The sequence below is a fragment of the Amphibalanus amphitrite genome, unplaced genomic scaffold, assembly GCF_019059575.1.
Source record: "Amphibalanus amphitrite isolate SeventyFive unplaced genomic scaffold, NRLGWU_Aamphi_draft 000996F_arrow, whole genome shotgun sequence".
NCBI lineage: Eukaryota > Metazoa > Arthropoda > Thecostraca > Balanomorpha > Balanidae > Amphibalanus > Amphibalanus amphitrite.
In genome coordinates this window covers 128,463-151,198 of record NW_024882490.1, presented here as the reverse complement: position 1 = coordinate 151,198, position 22,736 = coordinate 128,463, and the positions used below count along the sequence as shown (strand labels likewise).

The following is a 22,736-nucleotide window of genomic DNA, read 5'->3' as shown; positions in this document are numbered from 1 at the left end:
AGTCCGACGCGTGTCGACGAGAGGAACACGATGCTGGCAAAAGCAGTCTTTTTTATTAACTCAAAAGTTATCACAAAAAGCATGTTTCATAATGCGTTTTTTCGAGTTTTTGCCCTCTGGAGGCGAAGTCATTGATCTTAGGTCAAATATGAGAGCTTAAGCCAGAAAGAGCGTTAAAAAGCTAACGAATGCGCTTATCCACGACGTTCTAGCTCTCCCGTGTTATGTGCCGATTTGACAAAAAAGGTCAAATAGGCCACAGTGTAAAATAGGCAAGATTTCACCTCTTGATGACCTGACTTTTGATCTAACTATAAAAAGATCAATGTACCTTTGTCATTATTTTTAACACTATTTCGATTGCCGCTTACCGCGTGGCCCAGGAGCTGAGTTGGAAGGGGAAGGGGGTGAATCATTCATCCTATTTAAGCGTTTAGCACAGATTTTATTTATGTTCAATATGGCAAGATTGTAAGTCAATGGGGGGGGGGGGGGGAATCAAGCCCCTGTTTTTTCACTAACTATGAAAACGCGTCGGAGTGGCCCAATATACCATGAATGACTTCAGATACGATCAACCTTGACTACCTTGAGGCCTTTTTGCTCTTGGGCAACTGTAAGGTCATTAATAACTCCTCATAGGAGCCAGATAAAGCTGTGCGGATGGTCTCATCGTGTTCAGCTCGTCAAGGCGCATCAAATGATATACATGATGACCTTGAGGTCACCTGATCTGAGATCAACATTTGACCTTGACCTTTCGAGGTCAGCACATTTATCATGCGATGCGGATTGACGAGAGGATCACGATGGTGCCCTTAGTTTGCTCCCAGCTTAGCTACTTCGAAAGTTATTCGAGGAGAACTCGTATCTAGCGCCGCTATTTTGACTTTGACCCCTGTGACGTCATCTTTGACCTGACCTGAAAATGACCTTTGTAAAAATTGTAGACTTTGTCCGTGCGTACCCCGAGCCGTTTACCGCTTGTCTCTAGCTTGCTTCGTTCTCTATCTTGCTTCGTTCTCGAGATCTCAGGGGGGGGGGGGGGCGGTCATCCGCCAGTCTGTTCTAAGTTGACGCAGACCCCCGTCGGTGCGCGGGATAAGTCAGTGTAACAAATTGAAGCTGTGCCTCTTCGCCGTACTTTATGTAGGGGAGAGTGGGGCAAAGCGGACACCCGGGGCAAAGCGGCCACCCATCGTTTTAGCCCTTCATAGCTGGCGTCAGTTCCAATTTATGGTTTCCAATTATACTTCTCTTCACGGTCGTTCGAATGAGCCAGACCGGGGTTTCAGGCCCATCACCATTGTTCTGTGAAACACAAAAGCATTTCTTGCCAGGTTACCAACTATGTTTTCAATTTTTAAATGTTAGGTATATTATTCCATAACCATTTGGAATTTTTATAAGCGTTCTTGTCCATGCATTGCATGGTTATCGTACATGTATTCTACCAATTTTAATGTTTTTTACCCCACTAATAGCTAAGCTGGAATATTGTTGTCTCGGACGGTATGCGCGGGGCAAAGTGGCCAACCCCCAATTGGCCATAAGTTGTTTACATCTGGATAAAAACATTATTTATATTCAAATGTGTCGTCAGGCATTCATCTTGGCCACTTTTCAGTTGCATGAGTTACCAAATAATGCAATTAAATGTTTTTTCGTGAAAATCCTTTCTTTGTTTACCTACAGGTGGAAGATGATAAAGTAAACATCCATCCTCGCTTAAACCTTATTACCATCAAATACCCTAGTCGTACATGAGGCAGCAATTTTGTTTCTCATATCGGGACTTGAGAAGACGCCAGTGGCCGCTTTGCCCCAGGGTATGGGGCAAAGTGGCCAATATGCATAGGTTTAAAGTTTTGTCAATATCTTCCATATGTGAACGCCTTTGGAAATAAAACGCAGTTGAAATAAAAGGCAACCTAATAGGGATCACATTGGTATACAAAGAATCTTTCCAAGTTTAAACATCAAGCGTTGGCATCGTGAGAAGCGTTAGGGTGGCCGCTTTGCCCCACTCTCCCCTACCAAACACCCTCAAACGTAGTTAAAAAGGCTTCTGCACTATCCATGATAAGAACATTGCTCCCCTGATATCATTGCTCCTACTAGTTCATGTAACGTCATAGCGTTGTCAGCAATCAGCAGGTAAACTGATTAACCCGCGCGGGGCTTGGGGGGTAAATTTTACCCCCTCGCGAATTTTTGCAATATCTCAAAAACGGCGGCGCGCAGCGCCGCCAAACTTTCAGTACCTTTTCTTACATCAATTTGACACGTTCCCTGAAAATTTGAGCGAAATCCGTCAGAAATTTTTTGAGAAATTGACGTTTTAGTGACGTCATGTTCGCCATTTTCGCCTCAAAAACGGCAAAATTTCAAACGCCGCTAACATATTCATTTTGAAAGGAATCAAGACGTAACAAAAAAGGTTATACGTAATTCTACTTTGTCTATCAAATGGCTATCCCGGTTTTTTGAAAATTATGGATTTTGGCCCAAATTTTTCAAAAAACTGACTTTTGGGAAAATAATTATAAAATCCAAAATTTTGAGTGTATCGAAAAAAAAAACGGAATATATGTCAGAGAAGTGGTCTATGTGCACCTACATACCAATTTTTAGAAGAATCTGTTCAAAAATGTGGGAGTTATTCAAGATTTTATGACGTCACGACACACAAAAATTTTGAAAAATGATTTTTTTTGGAAGTTCTGGACCTCGTACGGAAACCAAAATAGCACCATTCGATTCGCCGTGAAAAACTGCATCAGATAGACACCTTTTCAGGCCTTAACAACCAACTTCAAAATTTGACCTCAATTGACCTGACCTTGACCTGAAGTTCATCCAGAGGTGGTCCATATCACTTATTGAGTGTGCCTATTGAATTCTATGAGTAAAATGACCCATAAAACATGTGTCGCACATGCCCTTTTCTATATTTTGTTTTTTGGTGACCTGTCCTGACCTGACCTGACCTTGACCTTGACCTCTGAATGATATTGTATGCAACGAATATTGTCTTGGTAGCCTAAGAACACGTTTTGGGCAATCAGTCTCAGTCGATGACTCCATTCTTCGGCAACTACGGTGCAAGGCCGATACTGTAGAAACTTGCAATTTGTACCCTTGACCTGACCTTGACCTTGACCTCAAACTTTAAATTAAGTACATGTTTTTAGTTGTTCGTGATGAGATCTTTCGATTGGCGTCTGATTTTTCCAAATCGGACCATTAGTTCGGGAGATAACGGGGGGTAAAATTTACCCCCCCCCCCCCCCAGCCCCGCGCGTTCGGCTGGAGACCCCAGCCCCGCGCGGGTTAAACATGCTGGGATGTTGACAACACGTAACATGCGTTCAACTCAACAGAGCGGCTCTACTGATGGCTACCTGACTTTTCTTGGAATATGACCTTCACTTGTAATCAAATTGTCGACCTGAAATGTAAAATCATGGTGCATTTGAAGCGTTTCGTTGATACGAAACACGATGCTCGTAAATTTATCAAAGTTACGCTAGACAAACTTTTCTCGAAACCATGGACTTAACCTGAACCATCTCTTTTCGGTTTACCCCCTGGAAGCCAAACATGTGACGTTAGGTCAGGGAAACTTTGGCGACATAGCCTAAAAGAGGTTATCGAATTTTGTGTCTATCATACTCTTATGCCTAGCTGAGTTTTGAGTATGTGAGTGACGACTTTGGCGTCCATGGGGTATCGAACCAATTAGTCCAAGAACCTCAATCGGAACATTCGGGAAACTCGCTGAACTATCCACTGTTATGGACTTCTTTAAGCACGGAAGGTGAAGTGTTCAGCTAGTTAGAAAGTGGTCGAATGTCTTATGGCCTGTCCCCTGGCGCATCCAAGGTTGCCAAAGAGTATTGAACGGTCAATGAAACGATAGTCTGTCGCCGATAAACTATACAACTATTATTTGTTGCAATAATGTTTTGCAACTATCATGATATGCAACGCTATGTAACTATTTTTTGCTGCAATACTTTGATTGATATTCTGTCACTTAAAGGGACCCTCCCACCTTAACCCGCGCCCTGCTGGGGGGGGGGGGGGTGTTTGAACACCCCCCTTGTGGTTTTTGGTATACCTTATCATGCATCAATTCTACACATGTTGTGAAAATTTCAGACCAAGGTAATTCAAGGTCAGGTCACCAGGTCACTTGAAGTGACCTCACCTCATAAAAAGTTTCAATGTCTGTCATAGCTACACCGAGTGACCGATCGCTTTGAAACTTTCAGCGATTGCTAAGAGCAATAGCATGTACAAAATGTATATCTCAGAATTTTGATATCGATGACCTAAGGTCAGGTCAATTTTGCGACCTCCCCATTATAAGTCAATGGGAGAAAATTGAAATGCGTCTCTTTTGGACGAAAGACATTATAAACACTCCCAAACACTGAATTACAAGTGGTTTAGACACACTGAACATGAAAATGGTGTCCGTGACCCCTGTTTATGCCCTGAGGTCATCTTAGGTCACGAATGGTATCTAACAGTTTTTCGCAAATAACTTTTGATAGAGGCATGCTAGAGCGATGAAAACACCTTAGCTGTGTTCAGCTCGACGATACGGATCGACTGATATGCAACATGACCCTTTCCGGTCAGGTCATGACCTTGACCTGAGGTCAAATTTTCAAGTTGACCTTTCAAGGTCAAGTTATAGTTCATTCGATGCGTCTTGACGAGAGGAACACGATGCCGGTAAAAGTAAGCTCGTACAGGGCTTGGGTCAAAAGTTATTGCAGAAAAACTGTTTCCGAAAAAATCGACTATTTTTGCAGTTTTTGCCCCCTGCAGGCAAAACCGTTGACGTTAGGTCAAATCTGAGAGAATTACTCAGAAAGGGCGTTAATAGGGCTATCGAATGCGCTTTTCCGCGGCGCTGTAGCTCTATTGGTTCCCGAGTTATGCGTTGGCTTCTTGGAAATTTTCGACATTCGACCTGGAAATCGGCGAAATTTTGCCTTCAATGACCTCTGGTGACCTGACCTTTGACCTGACCAAAAAATTGACCGAAGTGATTTCGTCATTATTTTTGACGCTCTTTCGAACGCCGCCTTCCGCGTATCGCTACGTGGCCCAGGAGCCGAGTTAGAAGGGGGGGTGTTCAAACACCCCCCCTCCCCAGCAGGGCGTGGAAATCCAGGACCCCCAGCCGGGCGCGGGTTAACATTAGATTTGAGTTGAGATAGCCAAAATGGGGTCCCTGGCTCACAATTACCGGTTTCGGCATTCACAACATCGAGAAATGCCTTAAATCGGAAATATTGAATTTCAAAATTACAGCATTTTGATTCAGAGGGGCTAATGCATAGGAATACCCCTCTGAATGTGTGACGTCAGCGCAGATATCTAACGATTTTTAAATGTTTGACTAAAACGTTTTGTAGCACGCGGTGGTATATGCTGCTTTGCGCGCAACAAGTGCCGCACTTTCAGCTGCCAAACTATTGCTTCCAAATAAAGTCGCTAGGAACAGCGGAGATCCCAAAAAGTAAACAAAAGTAAAAGTCTAATATCTTGAAAACCGGTGAATATTTTTCGGTGAAATTTGGTAGATATTCGTTTTCGCTCTTTCTGAACCAAGCGACATCACTTTCATACCAATTCATAAACTTTTTTGAAGGTGGGAGGGTCCCTTTAACTTCAAGCTGTAATTGCTAGTAAAGAATCACAACAATCTCAGTGTTGTTATGGAACTGCTTCAGTGAGTCAGACAGTGAAGTAGAATATTTCTGTTCGCGTCGTATGATTTCCTTTTCTATCAGTTTCTGGACTGCTCGCTGGGCGCTGATGACCACTGCAGTCCAAGCGCCCTAAACCCACAAATCGTCAACTCATCATAGCATGATCAATAGAAAATCACGCTAGGCCTAGAACCGTGCCAACCATCTGTCTGCGGTACGCGTGAAGTATGCAAAGTGGTTCACGTATATTTATTATATCGTTCAAACAGGTAGTTGACACGTAACAGGGTGCACTGTGATCAGATACAAGCACCCATATAATAAAAAGGCACATCGAAGTAGGGCAAAATACGAACGCTCCACCGAGTCTTGGACTCTGGTAACGTTAATGGTATCGATGACTGGTGCACGTAGCTGCGTATAACGGCAAGGCGAGGCAGCTTTGAGTAACTCGCTCTCACACACGCATAGTTACAACTTGAGCCTAATTTACACTAGACACTCTCAATCTGTCATCCATGGAATGAAGAGGTACATCTGCGCTATGCTAAATTAAAATGCTTATGTAAAGCCGTCCCATGTCATTCAACGCTCCCCACTGATCCGCTATCGTTCACCCGTCTCTGGCACACCCAGAAGCATTCTATAACGCGAGAAAAAAAATATCACAGATTCTGACGCCTGAGGCCATTGCCATCCACTCCTGTCACGAGTCACTCACAGAGTTACATACAGAATATGTAGTGGCTACTGGCTTCTGCAACGTTCGACCGAAAACTTAGCTGCACATATCGCATGGCGATGGTTTTCGCCGCTAGCAGTGTCCTCAGTCCAGGTTTATAAGCTTGTGAGCGGATAAGCTATCACAAAAACTTGAGTGTGATGATATGGATAATTGATTTGATAAACACTCCGGAATGTTGGCGTAACGCTCAGCCTCAGTCTGACATCAGCATCATCAAACTGTATAATAACCTTTGCAGAAACCAAGTTCGTTTATACGGATTGTGCGAATGGGGTGGAATACAGGGAAAAGAGGCGAAGCCTACATCTAGGTTATTCTGAAACATTGAAATCATGAAATATCGATCAGCATTGTGATGTTCCAACACTACCACCTATCATGCGATGTTGTCAAGATGCTTCGCAATCAAATAAAAGATAGAACACTGCTCTTTTTTGCACAGACTTGTCAAGTAGGTACGAATGTATGGATATCCGATACTGCTAAGAACGTCTGTATACCGAGTCCATAGCATGGTAACTAACACTAGCTGAAGAATCTAAAGGCACCGCTGTGTCCAGCATTCCTGGTGCCATTGTGTTCACACGCCACGTCTTCGCATCCACAACGTTCTCATTGCGTTGATACCGTCTTCTTCCAGCGCTTAGTTGTGTAGTAGAGAGGAGAACCGTGCCTGTGAACGATATCGGTGACAAAAACCACCGTTGTCGCATCAAGGGGGAATGTAACGAACCTTACACGGAGAAAGCACACAGCACTATTATTCCATGTCACTCTGTCCCGATCGAGTCACCTCCGTTTTCGGGCCGAGTCCAGCCACCGATTCACACTAGGTGGCGACGTATCCAGGGGTGCCAGTCGCACCCTGCCGTCCACAGGGGAGCGAGCTGTCTCGTCCACAATCACCACCTCATCACCAACACCAGAGGAGTCACCAACACCACCAGCGCCGCCGTCCGTCTCCCTACCTTCACCAGCGTCCGCGGAGGTCATCTCAATAATCTCATTGATGACCCTCAGTCGGTCCTCTGGTTCTGTGATACTACTGGGCACATCCTCCTTCTCCTCCTCATCCTCGACTGGCAGGCGGACCCTCAGCCGCCTCCTGCGGCGGTCGGCCCGCTCCTGCTCCAGGCGCTCCTTCCGCTCCTCCTCCTGTTTCCTGTGACGCTCCCGCAGCAGGCTCTCCTCGGTGGGCACGGCTAGCTATCCGCGGCCCCCCTGTGGGGATAGCAGGAGCTCGATGTGCTCCTGGGTCATGGAGACGTCTAGGATTTCTTCCGAGGCGTCCGGCGTGGGCGCCAGGATGTTCACTTGGGGCCGGTCCTCGGGTCGGAGGCGGCCTTCTACCTGGAACAGAGGGTGGCGTCAGGAGCTGGGTATGACGCACCATACAGGGAACAGAGGGTGGCGTAAAGAACGGGGTGTGACGCACCATACAGGGAACAGAGGGTGGCGTCAGTAGCTGGGTATGATGCACCATACAGGGAACATAGGGTGGCGTCAGGAGCTGGGTATGATGCACCATACAGGGAACATAGGGTGGCGTCAGGAGCTGGGTATGACGGGCCATACAGGGAACAGAGGGTGGCGTCAGGAGCTGGGTATGACGCACCATACAGGGAACAGGGTGGCGTCAGGAGCTGGGTATGACGCACCATACAGGGAACAGGGTGGCGTCAGGAGCTGGGTATGACGCACCATACAGGGAACAGGGTGGCGTCAGGAGCTGGGTATGATGCACCATACCATAGGCGTAGGAACAGGGGGGGCCGGGGGGGCCATGGCCCCCCCACTTTTTAGCCATTTTTTAAAGTAAAATCTTTATTTTTTATTTAAATACAAAACTAAGAGCAGGAAATGATTCAGCAAGGTGAGATGAGCACAAAACTGCAAAGAATTTCTTCATAGGGGTATTGGGGCTCCCACAAAGTGACATTGAAGTTTCGCTGGCCCCCCCCCCCCCCACTTTTCGTGAGGTTCCTACGCCCATGCACCATACAGGGAACATAGGGTGGCGTCAGGGGCTCGGTATGACAAAGTAATCTTGGGTATGACGCACCATACAGTTATGACGCACCATACAGGGAGCATAAGGTGGCGTCAGGAGCTGGGTATGATGCACCATACAGGTATGATGCACCATACAGGTATGATGCACCATACAGGTATGATGCACCATACAGGTATGATGCACCATACAGGGAGCATAAGGTGGCGTCAGGAGCTAGGTATGACGCACCATACAGAGAGCATAGGGTGGCGTCAGGGGCTGGGTAAGATGCACCATATAGGGAACATGACATGACATCAAGAACAACGATTTATGCATACAACGGTCGACAAACCTAAGTTCAGAAAGTCGCTTTATGTACCGGGGGCGGGGTCCACTGCTATCGCACCGGGGTCCTACAGAGGGGAAGGCATCAGGGAGGGCCTTCTACCTGGAACAGGGGGTGACGTCGGGGGTGGAAAGAACAGGGGGTGCCGTCCTGCACAAGCCTGCCTCGAGGTCAGGCTCGAGGCTCCAGGGGAGTTTTGTGGAGCGAGGGCTGCTGCCTTTTGACAAGACACGGGTGAACCATGATTGTAAGGGGCGCGGGGCTGATTTTCTTACTGGAATAGGTGACTTGAAACAAATACCAGCCTAATGCAGCCCAACTTAGCACACAGCGTCAGCCGTCAATAGTCGGCCAATGAGAATATGTCGACCCATGACGCGATCCCTCACTCCCTCCTTGTGACTGGTGGCGCCCCTGGCGGTACGTACATCAAACGACGGCTTATACTCGGCGTCAGCAGAGGGCTTGACGATAATCGGTGACCGTTTGGGCGACTTGGTGACTATGGCGGCCGGTGCCGGGTCGCCGGAGTAGTTGCCGAACCCGTAGTTGACCAGGCCCTCGTCGATGTAGTGGCCGTCCCCTTCATCATCTGTTGATGAGGGGGAGGGAGAGGTCAGATGGTGAACTGAGGATTGACTGCTGAGAGCGAGAGAAAGAGAAGAGACAGACAGATCATAAGGCAGGGAGCGGTAAAAAACCTGAAGTTATAGTATCTCAACTTCAAGTCAGGTATTGGAAAGGAAACGAAAGACAGAGAGTGAAACGGCTTGTGAGGAAGGAGGGGTCATAAAGGGGTGTCACCCATTGGGATGCGTAACTTTTTACCCGCTACGAACGAAGTGTTTACTAATTTTGCCTCGGTGGCGCGCATCACATCAACACATCTGAACGATTACCTATTAATTATACATACAGGTGTTCTGTGCAGCTGCCCCGTGGCCGGTTCGATTGCAAGGTGACCCGTACCTGCCTGGGGTCGTGGGGGTCACTCGGGGGGGGGGGGGGGGTCTGGTGGCTCAGGGAGGGGAGGGGGTCGCCAACACCTGTGTCGGTCTCAGGAATGCCGTGGCCACTGGCCGGCGTTGTGGCTTGTCCAGCGCTGTACGTATCGACCGCGTCGAGTGCAGCCAGCCGCCGCTCGGTTTTATGGGCCACAGGTCGTTCGGTGGAGCCCGACGGATATGCGTCTTAGCTACCTCAGACTGTATCACAGGGGTCACTGTCGTTTGCACAGTATTGGACTGTGGCAAAGCATGTAGACGGTGGATTAGACGGTGGTGAATGACAATCTTTGAGCGAGTTGGCGGCTGCTTTTGCTAAATCTGCTTCAAATGCATTCCGCTTTGAGTGTGCTTGTTAACGCTCCTAGGCCAGTTCAATCGATCGCATGGCAACTTAGCAAAACCCACGCAAAGTTGCCATGTAATTGTTGATCCGGCACCGCCCAGTTTGCATTATGAACGCGAAGTTAAATACACGAGTTATTTAGGGGTTGAATTTCATTTCATTTCATTTCATTTATTCACCATATCAGCCACGGGACATGCCCATTTACGGCCAAAGTCACAGCACAATAAAAATACATGAACCATACACAGTCTTCATAAAATTTTCCCTTTTGCTAAAGTACAAGATAAAATAATTGGAATAAATTTGAAAATAAAACAAATGCGAGCACTAAACATGCTAAAATCGTTTCAAGCGCTATGAGAACAAGCACTCTTAACATACCTTAAAATACAAGACCTGACGCGAGATAAAGAATCATGAAATATGTCGACCTCATCACAACGCTGCAAAAACTCATTCATCACCCTGGGAAGCCTACAAAACATGCCCATTTTCACCGTTTCTACTCTTCCGTGGGGCACCGCAAGAAAAGTACGCAGCCGGGTGATGCGGGGCGGAACGGCCAAGCCGAAGTGCGACCGCAAGAAGCTGGAGTCGATATTATTTTTTGAATGAAATGGACGAGCACCCCATGAAAAGATGAAAAGGGAAACGTTATTTTCTCGAAGGAGGCAATGTATTTAAGTTGTACCATGCCGTTCGGCAGATTTAAAGTTGTAAAGCAAGAACAGGAACAAACGCTGAATTGGTCTTTTTACTCTTTTTGCTTCTCTTTTTTTCATGCGCCTATTCTGTCCGTCTAACACACTGTCACACTGACCTGAGCTGGGGTCAGTTTAACGGCCCCTGTCCGCCCTCATCTCTGACCTGAACTGAGGTCAGTTTGATAACCCCTGCCACTGACCTGAGCTAAGGTCCTCTGTCAGTTTGATGACCTTCTGGCGTCGAACGCATACCTCCACGCTGAGCAGAAGCACCACGATACCGCAGCCGGCGAACACGGGACCAATAAGGATGAACGGGTCGTCCTCTGGGGGTCACAGAATAGTGGTGACGTCATACATGAACCAATCAGGATGAACGGGTCGTCCTTTGGGGGCCGCAGAACAGTGACGTTATACATGAACCAATCAGGATGAACGGGTCGTCCTCTGGGGGGTCACAGAACAGCGGGGACGTTGTATATGAACCAATCAGGATGAACAGGTCGTCCTCTGGGGGTCACAGAATAGTGGTGACGTCATACATGAACCAATCAGGATGAACGGGTCGTCCTCTGCGGGTTACAAAATAGTGACATCATACACACGTCACTATAGACTGATCAGGATGAACGGGTCGTCCCCTGGGGGTCACAGAGACAGAACAGTGGTGACGTCATATATGAGCCAATTAGGACGAACGGGTCCTCCGCTGAGGTCACAGATCAGCGAGGACGTCATATATGAACCAAACGGGATGAACGGGTCGTCCTCCCTGGGTCACAGAAGTGGTGACGTTACACAGGGACAGGGGACTGAATCAGGATGAACTAACTAGCCTTAGGCGATTGGAGCGCAGTTAGCAGTAGTGGCACGTATCATATTATGTATTTAGGATTTAAAATTGTGAACATTGCTACCCTATTTTTGAAGAACCTAGTAAGTGTCAAGGTGACGAAACGGAGAAAAACGAGGAAACGTTAACGTGTGCTAGCCTAAGCAGATGCGCATAACATGCATCAACCTGAATAGTGTTTCTATATGTATTTTATGTGCGCAATTCAGAAATGCTATTCAAATTTTTCAAATGCTTACCAATAATATAAATGTGGACTTGCTAGATTAGCTGTGGCATTGGACGAATAGGGAAAAACCTAGCATGGTTACTTACTACGTTTTTCTGTGCCAGATATGCTTTATCTATGAAATAGGTTGTCAACAAAACTGAAACAGTTGTCATTTCAAGAATGCCCGCCCCTATGAATAAATTCTTTGTGGTTTTGTGCTCATCTTACCTTGCTGAACCATTTCCTGCTCTAAGTTTTGTATTTAAATAAAAAATAAAGATTTTTCCTTAAAAAAGGCTGAAAAGTGGGTGGGGGGGGGGCATGGCCCTCCGCCCCCCCCCCCCCGGCCCCCCTGTTCCTACGCCTATGGACCAGACGGCTCATAAAGAAGTGATTTTCACGAGTGCTGTTCATGGGCACCTGCCGTAGCTGCAGCTCGGTGTTTACCCGCGGCCATAGATCCCGCGGCTGACCGCGGAGCCGCAGCTACCGCAGGTCCCCGTGAACGGGGCCACGGTCATTTTTTAAGAAGTTACACCTGCATATCTACAGTGTACGCCATCTCATCATCATGCTGGCTGACTACAGTGCCTCGGCATGCATCAGTATCTCTCGCTATACTTCAACCCAACCCAAATCAAAATGGTTTATCCCGCTAACGCACTTCACACACCCTGATATCGTGCTCTTTAGACGCAATCGGCATCGCATGAGACGCAGACATAGATTACATTGGGTCCCTCAGAAACTCCTTGGGAACGTCAGGAAGAGGTGCAGGGATACTGGATCCGGCACCCCTGCCACTCCAACTCGTACCACCGGGGCTCGGCGGCTCGGCACACGCAGCAGACGTCGGCCCGCTCAAGGACACCGCGAAAGTTTGTCAGTATGGCTCTCCTCAGTTCAAAAATCGGGGTTCACACTGATAAGTTGCAATAGGGACTCCGGGGCGGTGAAGCGAAGTTAAGGTTTTCTAGAGCACATCAAGGTGCTACATTACATGCACCAACCTTGATGTGCCATCAAGCTCGCTCATGTAGCCAGCAGTTAACAGACAGACCCAACCAGGGGAGTGGGCTTTACCTAAAGCGCGGAAGTCGCGAATGGGCGAAAACCTAGTATACGACACTGTATCACAATGCACATCAGCGCAAAATGGGATGTTCAGGTCTCTTTGGTCGAGGTAAAACCTAGCATGCAGCAACTTGTCACATGCTGTGTTTTTCTTTGCCAAACGGAAGACGCCACTGGACTTGCTATATTCTACCCCTTTAATATCTCAGTTTTGGAGAAAGTTATGAAAAAAGCGATACCAGAAACGAATCCGTCGTTCCCGAAAACCCCCGTTAGCATCTCTAACTCATTTTTGTTTACATTGGCGCTTACTATGTTTTTCCTTGACACGGTAGATTGTTCCGGCGATGATAAGTAATGTCCGTAGTCTGCGTGCTGTAAAACCCGAATCATCATTGCCTAAAAATCAGCGTCGTCATCATTACCTACATTATCATTACCTACAATTGAGCATCACCCTCCCATCGCTGTCCGTTTGCCGCGTAAACTTACTGCCGAGGACGAACCAGGCCGCGAGGAACATGCCGAGTCCGGCGAGCAGGATCAGCAGTCCGGAGGTGATGACACAGCCAATGATCTGACAGTCGGCCACCTTTCGGCGGCGCAGCGCCTGCTCCCGCCAGTTGGTCTGCCGGCGCGCCAAAAACCGCGGGAGACACGCGTTAGAGTTATGGAGTAATATTGATCTCAACCTAACCCTCCCCGTGATCCACTCTCTCTCTCTCTCTCTCTCTCTCTCTCTCTCTCTCTCTCTCTCTCTCTCTCTCTCTCTCTCTCTCTCTCTCTCTCTCTCTCTCTCTCTCTCACACACACACACACACAAAACCACAGAAGCACTACCCATCTTAACCCGCGCACCGACGGGGGGGGCGGATATCCGCCCCCCCCTGAGGTTTTTCGCGAATAGCGGGAAAACCGCGGCGCGTAGCGCCGCGAAATTTGGTACGACTATTCTCTCATCAATTTTACACATGGTGTGCAAGTTTGAACCTCCTAACTTTTAAGGTCAGGTCACCAGGTCACTTTGAATGACCCAACCTCAAGTCACTTTTTTGCAAATTTGTCACCGTGCCAGAGCTACAGTAGATGTCGGAGGCCTTTGAAAGTCGCAGGATGTTATTAATTCATTAGTATCTACAATTTGTATATCTCGGAATTTTGATGTCGGTGACCTAAGGTCAGGTCAATTTCGCGACCTCCCCATTATAAGTCAATGGGGGAAAAATCAACTCCCTGTTTTTACCACTAAAACGCGTCGGAATGGCCCCATATACCATACATGACTTCATATACGATCAATCTTCACTACCTTGAGGTCTGTTTTGCTGTTGGGCAGCTGTAAGGACATGTGACGTCATCAAAGGTCACCAAAGGTTTTTTGCCAATAACTCCGTACAGAAACAAGATACAGCCGCGCGGATGGTCTCATTGTGTTCAGCTCGTCAAGACGCATCGAATGATATACATGATGACCTCGAGGTCACGTGACCTGAGGTCAACCTTTGACCTTGACCTTTCGAGGTCAACATATATATCATTCGATGCGGATTGACGAGAAGATCACGATGATGCCCTTAGTTTGTTCCTATCTTGACTAATTCGAAAGTTATTCGAGAAAAACTCTCTCTATATTGTAACACGGCGGTTTCTCGTGCCCAGGACGGGGCGCGCCGGTGTTGTTGTCAGCCCTTTACCAGAAGAGATGCTCTGCCGGTCCAGATGTATTGTCGAGCACAACACAGAGCGAGGTGGTCAGCTACAGTGTCGGTCGAGACCGATGCAGGTACACGTCCGGCCTCAGTGGCCGCCGGGGGTCTTCTGCCAGTCCCCCCGATCGGGAGACTTCAGCAAAGCTATCCTACTCTTAGGGCGTAGCCCTCTAGCCTGCGTGGCAGCTTACTATTGGCCAGGAGAACATTTCATATATGGTTACACGGTTTGCGATTGGTCACTACTTCGTCGGAGGTGGGAGGTGCACTGCCCGAGGCTCACCCGGTACTGACTAAGTGTGACTAAACTATGATGGACAAGTATGTAAACGGTAGATCTAAAGCTTTGTTAAGTACAGGGCAGAGCCGAGATAGTTGAATAGCGCGCGCCGCTAAATCCTCAGAAGATGGACATGCGTGACACCGTGACGAACCGGCTTTGGGCGGCGGCGCGGCGCCACGGCTGGGCGGCGGCGCGGCGGCACGGCAGCGCAGCGGCGTGTGGTCTCGGCCGGAGTTCGGCGAAGTCGGCAAAGTCGGCCCCGCACGGGAGAGATACAGTGAAGTAATGAACGTTGAAAATGTCTAATTGAAATAGGGCCACCACGCAGGTAAAATCAAACTACAAACTAATTAATCCTAAACCCACTAAAATAACTAGAAGCGACGGTTAGCGGAGACAAACAACAATAAGCAATTAACCGAGAGAGACGCACGTTACACACCTCCCCCACCCAGGGCAAGAGCTTTGGCCAGGACAAAGCAGAGTCCGACGCCTGAAGGGCGAAGGACGCAAGGCACACAACAGGCACGACGAGAACACAACACAGGGAGGGAGGGTGGGAAACGCGACGGACGAACGCGGAACGCGACGGACGAACGCGACGAATAGCACTTGTGCACTCGCTGCAGTGCACGGAAGCAGTGGTTGCAGTCCATGACGTGAGTCATCGTAGCCCACGGTGTTAGTTGATGACCTGGATCGTGAGCCGGTGAGGCAACTGGTGACCCAGATTGCTGGTGCGCAGGGCGCACGGTTGCGCTCGGAGCGGTGCACTGAGTAGATCAGTGACCCGGATAGTCCCTTGGTCCATTGTGATGCAGGCTCGGCGCCGTGCATACACATACACCCGCTCGCACACTGGGGGAAGGGGAGCAAAGAGGCCTCACACCTCTGGCGACAGCCGTAGAGACGGCATCGGTCGGTGGCCATACGCGGCCCGTCGCGGCATATCCGTTGTGGCACTAGGCTGAGCGCTGAGTGATGCCGGTGCATCGTCTACAGGTTCCATTGGCAGGCTCTGTTGGCTGCCCGGTGGGGCTGCTGGCGGGCCGAGCACAGGATGACGCTCGTCGAGTTCAATGGCTGGCTCACGAAAGTCTCGAGTAGCAGAAGCGGGGACAAAGCGGGGTAAGCGGTAGGTAGCCATGGAGCGTGGGCAGCAGTGTTTAATGCAGAAGCACATGCAGCAAGCGGCAAGAACGCTGATGATGATAATTAGTAGCCAAGTATATGAGAATGCGGATGGTGTATCGTCAATAACCTGTTCAAGGGGAAGGGACTCGACGCGATTAAAGTAGTCATCAGCCGGCATACCGTCTACATGAAGCTTGGGTATAACCGAGACGTTGGACTGCAGCGCGGTTGGAATAGCAGTGGCCCAGTGTGAACGCCAGATTGGGATCAGGGAAGAATCATTGGAGACTGTAAACAAATCATCAAAATCGGGGAAGTCGAGGTGAGTCTCACTAGCGTAATAAGGAGGAAGATATAGAGAGTCGCTAGAAGCGGAACATTCCATGGGCAAGGTTAGGAGGCGAACTGGCGACGAAATGGATAGCGTGGTACTATTGTACGGGCAGACGATGGTGATGGACAGAGGAGGGCGAGAGACTATTAGCCACGTGCCTCGGGAAAGGTAATGAGCTTTGGGAGCATCGTTCGTAGGGCGGACAATTGGAGCACAGAGACGAGAAATGGCGTGCTCGTCCTGACGGAAAAGAGCCACGACACACGAATCCGCGTTTGCCGTTGAGTAGGCAGGCTCGTGAAGAGGGCAGAAAGGTTGTTTGACCAGAAGACAAGCTTCGATCTCAGAGTCGACAGGCTGGATGTATTGCTGTCTGTTCTCTGATACAACCAAATAGCGGGGTTCGTTGGGAACGTAGAGAAGAGAAATGTTATGGCCGTGAAGCGGAACCTGGTAAGGGAAGAAGCGATAAACGTCAAACGCATGGAGCGTATGGAGCAGCGGAATGTAGAAAAGGACGTGAAAAGCATCATCGACTGGAATTAGCTTGGTTTTGACAATGCGAACGTAGTCGCGAGTAGCCGAAGGCGGGAAAGGCAGCGCAAAATGTGCCGGAAGGCTTTTGCTCACCTTACGAAGGACACGGTTGAGGTCACGTGAATGAATAAGGTCCGCGTGGAGGATTCCCACTTGGGCCAGAGCGAGTTTGCTAGAGAGCGATACCAACGAAGTATAAAGGTGATTGAGGCTTCTAGTAACTTGTCCTACATTTTCAGCTAGGTCGGCTACTCGAAGCGATACTGTTATGAGTTTGTCGGCATTGTCGGCAGCCCTCATCAACTGTAAGTGTGATGCGCTCATTGAGCTCATCGCTGATTGTAGAGTACGAAGAGCTTTACGATTTTGCGTACTAGCGACTCTAGTAGAGTTGATGACGTGAAGGGTACCATTAAATGCGTGAGCCATAGCGACCTCCTTGGCATTGATAAGCTGAACATTATGATCCAAGTGTTTGATTTCACTTTCAGTAGCAGTTCCAAACAAAGATGACATTACGCTTCCGATGCCATCAATCAGTCCTCGCTTAACACGTTTAGAGCGGCCAGTTCGACGAATGGAGTTGGTCGAGCGTGCAGAGCTGTGTGCCTCAGGAATGGACAGTAGGTCACGAAACGTGTCAACGAGATGGTTCTCCTCCGTCTGCAGCTGATGAATGGAGTGAGACAGATGCCTGAGCGATAGAGTTAGTGAGGCATGAGCGGGGTCAGCGGTGGTGGCGTTAGCAAGCGGTGGGTGATTAGCGATTAGCGTCCGCGCAGTGCGGAATATTTGGTCGGTAGCATCATTGATTCTACTGACATCTTGGCGATAGGGTTTCATGCTTATTGACAGGGTGATAGCCCATGAGCTATAACTTGGGTAAGTCTTTCCAAGCGGTATGAAGAGATGTCCGGGGTCAGTAGGGAGAGCGGCGCAATAAGCAATATCAATCACGTTTGTTACCGTGAGCAGCAGCAGCCATCGACTCAGCATCGTTGTGACAGCCATGGTCTGAAACACAACGACTGTTTATTACATTGAGCTGAGGAGAGCCATACTCAATGCATAAACTTTAAACAAAAGAGCTTTCGGATCCAACCTGATGATTCACTGCGATCATGGTGAGTCATCTCAGCAAATGGCTGCTGAACTTCAACATCATTAGGACTGCTAGCTATCACTGCCAGGCAGTCAGTTCCCGATTGGACCTTAGGTCTTTTGTCTGGCGGGCACTCATCAAAACTGTCATTTCGTTTCCTTACGTAAGGTCTTCGTACGTACTCATACCCTTCTAGAGGCCCGTCCGTTTGAGCTCGAGACCTGAGGTTGTATCCATGTAGCCTCTGTGGTAACGGCGATGACGGTCCATGCTCTCCACTGTCCGGTAACTGTGGTGAGTTAAACACGCTGGGATCATCTAATGTTACTGAAGGGTTCTCAGGGAGAGGACCGTTGCCCTCTTCCTGGATATCTGGAGTGCCTTCTCTTGGTTCATCTATAGGGTTTGGTGTGCTCATGGAAGCAAACCAGGGTTGGTCACCTAACGGTAACCGGGCGGCACGGAGTGGTTGCTGACGAATAGGCTCCTCTTCCGGACGGATACCTACCTGTAGGGGACGTTTCACTACATCGTAAACTCTATCCCAAACATCAGTTTCGTCTTTCCGACGTAGGTTCTCTGAATGTACTACTTTTGCTTTGCCCGTTAACATGTTCTTGATGCAGTAGTTCTCCGGGCCTGATTTAGAAACTACTCGAAAATGGTTTTTCCATGGTAACGTGAATTTAGGAGTATCGCCCGGTTGCACTGAAGGGTCAAAATAGTAAACAAGGTCACCGGGTGCAAAGTCTGAAGGGTTTGCGTTTTGTGCAATCTGAGCTTTGTTGCGATCTCTAGCTTCCTGCATGTTTTCAACAACATGTGCGTAAGCATTATGCAAATGCTCGAACATGACTGGGACGTAGTCCTCGCCAAAGTACCGTAATCTAGGTTGCAGGAGCGTGTCGACTGGTAGAACGGGATCTCTACCGTACATGATAAAGTAGGGCGAGTATTTAGTAGACTCATTCTTGCTCACCCTGTAAGCGCCTAAACATGGTTGCAAAACTTCATCCCATTTCGTTTGGTCTTCACTAATTTGTTTCCTAATCATGTCGTTCATACACCTATGGAATCGCTCAGTCTTTCCGTTTGACTGGGGGTGATAGCTGGACGTTCTGACTCGTGAAATTCCTAATTCGCGATTGACTAGATCCAGGAGCGCATTGCAATATTCTGTACCTTGATCACTAATGATAGTTCGTGGGCAGCCGTGCCTCGGGATAAACTCTTCCAAGAGTAATTTTGCAATGGTATTTGCCGACTTGTCCGGAATAGCCCATGCTTCTGGCCATCCGCTAAAGTGATCAACAATCGTGCATACATATTTGTTCCCTTTGTCTGAGACGGGAAATGGACCACACGTGTCTATACCGATGATTTCCATGGGAGCTGAAGGCATAGGCATGTCCTGCATTGGCCGTCTTTCTTTGTTGAGCCTTTTTCTGTTGCACGTGTCGCATGACGAGACATATTGCATGACATCTTTCAGCATCGAGGGCCAATAGTATGATTTGAGCACTTTGTCAGTCGTTTTCTCGATTCCCAAATGGCCTCCAAAATAACCGTCATGAGCACTCTGAAGGACTATTTTCCTAAACTCAGGTGGCAAAACAAGTTGGAGTTTAGTAAGTGGCCGGGTTTTCGTGCTTTTCTCTATGTGATAAAGGAGTCCGTCGTCTAAACAATACCTCTGGCTATTTGGGTTGCTTTCATCGTTTGACTGAAGGTCCGCTATAATTTGTTTCAATTCTGGGTCGTTCCGTTGTGCTTTTCGTAATGAATTTGCGTCGATACCGTGATAGTCTAGTGGTTTTTGGTTGACATCATTTTCATCTGCATCAAATTGTACCTGGTTGTCGACTACATTGACATTCATCGACTCTCCTTGCCAGTCGAGGTGCTCATTGTCGTTCAGTTCACCTGCTACTGGGGTATTGTGCAATCGCGACAGCATGTCAGCTGCTACGTTCTGAGGGCCGGAAATGTACTCAATTTTGCAACCGTATTCACCGAGGATAATAGCCCATCTTTGGATACGAGGATTTTTCATTTCACTCGTGAACAAATGCTTGAGCGGCTTGTGATCTGTATAAACGGTTATATCGGTACCAATGATAATCGGTCGGAGTTTTTCCAAACTATAGACGATAGCAAACACTTCGCGCTCGATAGTAGGCCATTTTAGTTTTTGCTCCGAAAACTGATGCGAAATGTATTGAATGACCCGGTTTTGGCCGTCGTGTTCTTGCATCAAAACTGCGCCTAAAGCGTACTGAGAAGCATCGGTGTACAATTTAAAAGGTTTAGTTATGTCTGGGAAAGCCAAGATCGGGGCCTGGAGAAGTGCTTGTTTGATTGACTCGAATGCGCTTTGTGCTCCGGGCGTCCAGTGGAATCTGGCATGTTTCTTTGTCAGTGAATTTAAAGGTTTCGCTAATTTACTGAAATTTGGAACAAACTTTCTGTAGTATGACGCCATGCCTAGGAAACTTCTGACATCTCGCACATTCTGGGGAGGTTGCATGTTTTGCATTGCTGAGACTTTTTGGGGGTCGACCGAAATTCCATCATTTGAAATGATATGACCTAAATAGTTGAGCTTGTCCTTGATAAATTCACATTTCGAAATTTTTAATTTTAGGTTGGCTTTTCGCAGCCTGGCGAATACTTCATCTAGGTGCTTCAGATGATCCTCAAGTGTTTCACTGAATACTATGATGTCATCTACAAACGCTAGGGCAAAATGACGGATATCTCCTAGAACAGCATTCATGCAATTTTGAAAAACAGCTGGCGAGCCAGAAAGACCAAAAGCCATCCGATTATATTCGAAAATGCCTGCATCTGTGCCAAAAGCAGTCTTTTCTTTGTCCTCTTCTCTAATAGGGATTTGCCAAAAACCTTGCTTCATATCCAGACAAGTGCGGAACTTTTATTTTCCGAGCGCGAAGAATATGTCGTCAGCCGACGGGATGCTTGCAGCTGGCCTGACCGTAATAGCATTCAATTTTCGAAAGTCTACACAAAGTCTGAGAGAGCCATCCTTTTTGGGGACCAACAGAACAGGTGACATCCACGGTGAATTGCTCCGGCGGATGACATTGGCAGCTAGCATGTCCTGAATTTGTTTTTCTAACGCCTCTCGATAAGCGAGTGGCGGTCGCCTTGGGGCCTGGTATGTTGGTGGATGATCTTGCGTATTGATTCTCATTTCGGTCACATTGGTCATGGTCAATTCTGTATCTTTTTCAACAAATATGTCCATGTTACCAAGTAGAAGCGTTTTCAATTGGTCTCTTTGATCGTCTGGGATGTGATCTAACTTGAATGAACGAATTTTATCATCTGAGGTCTCTTTCACGTTCTCCTCTGATTTCGATATTGATGAAATGCTTGGTTCAAGTTCTGAATCGGCAATTTTTGTAGCTACTCCAATAACTTGTCCTTTTCGGAAATGCAAATACCTTCCCGTTTCGTTCACAATTGCCCAGGGGATATGGCGATTTTTCGAGAGCTTCACAACGGCGTTTGGTAGGAGAATACCTGGTTCGTTTTCGAAACACGGAGACGAGGGAAGCTGAGTAACGACGAAGCCTTCACCTGGTTTATTTTTCTTTGTGATCGCACATTTGACCTGTAAGTCCGAACGAGGGAAGACGTCTACGTCCTCCGCGAGTCTCACTAAATTTGTTTCTTTACTAGCACTCTTTCCTTGTTTCGTTTTGAGTGGGTACACATACCTTCCTATGATCATGGTTTGGTTCTCAAAGTCTAGCAGCGCTTTCCTAGCGTTCAAGAAATCGATACCCAAAATCATATCATGGTTGAAGCCGTCTACTACAACAAAATCATGATACATGCGCACCTTTCCGAGAGTGATTCGTATTTTGACCGATCTGGTTGGTTTCAGTTTGTGTCCAGAAGCTGACACGAGGGTAACTTTTTGTTTTTCGGCTGGTCTCACCAGCGACGGTTCCAGTAATTCCACAAATTTTCCACTGACGAGCGAGAGTTGCGAGCCGGTATCCAAAAGTGTATGAAAGGGGTGCGTCCCAATAGAAATGTCGACATACGGGCAGTTCTCGTTAATTTTCAAAATTTGAGCGGTCTCTGTACCGCCTGTCGCTGAATCGGTGTGAGGCTTTACATGTTTCCCGGCTGCGGTTGACCTCTGTTTGGCCTACCTTGCTGTTGGTTTTGCGGTTGGTTTTGCGGACGCTGAGCAGAAGCGTTCGCTGCCTGTCGCTTTCGGCAGACACGTTGTACATGGCCTATCAGGCCGCAGTAGTAGCAGATCGGCCGTTGGTCGGACGTCCATTGATAGACCGGTTTTGGCCTAGGGTTCTGTTTAAAATTACCAGGGTTCTGACGCTGTTGGCCCGGCTGAGTGGGCGGTCGTTGGAAGAACTGGCCAGGGGGCGGTTGATTGACTGGTGGTGGATATCCCTGATAAGGGCTCGGTTGTTGATAGCTCTGATGAACCTGCGGTCTGACTTGGAAAGAATCGTCACTGCGCCTGACTAGAACTTCTAGTAGATCTCTGACCTCAGACAGGTCGCTATTTTGCGCAGGGGGCTCGGGAGCAGGTGTCACAGCGTTGCAGTCCATTGGCTCTGGTTT

General features: G+C 48.0%; 1 protein-coding gene across 1 annotated transcript; it reads right to left on the bottom strand.

Annotated features, from left to right (window-relative positions):
- Positions 1–6,650: 6,650 nt before the first annotated feature.
- Positions 6,651–22,384, bottom strand: LOC122368990. Its single transcript, XM_043343341.1, has 5 exons — positions 22,301–22,384; positions 13,507–13,642; positions 11,077–11,202; positions 9,248–9,411; positions 6,651–7,827 (listed from the first exon to the last, which is right to left on the bottom strand). The coding sequence occupies exons 1-5, from the start codon at positions 22,382–22,384 to the stop codon at positions 7,684–7,686; spliced, it is 654 nt and encodes a 217-aa protein (XP_043199276.1). The 3' UTR covers positions 6,651–7,683.
- Between the last annotated feature and the right edge of the window lie 352 nt (positions 22,385–22,736).

What these genes read in the sequence shown, in the direction of transcription:
- LOC122368990 (XM_043343341.1), bottom strand. Translation starts at nt 22,384, where the DNA reads ATGTACAACGTGTCTGCCGAAAGCGACAGGCAGCGAACGCTTCTGCTC. An exon ending in ACCGCAAAACCAACAGCAAG is followed by an intron (nt 13,643 to 22,300) that starts GTAGGCCAAACA and finishes GCGCGCCGGCAG; the next exon opens with ACCAACTGGCGGGAGCAGGC. An exon ending in GACAGAGGACCTTAGCTCAG is followed by an intron (nt 9,412 to 11,076) that starts GTCAGTGGCAGG and finishes CCTCATCAACAG; the next exon opens with ATGATGAAGGGGACGGCCAC.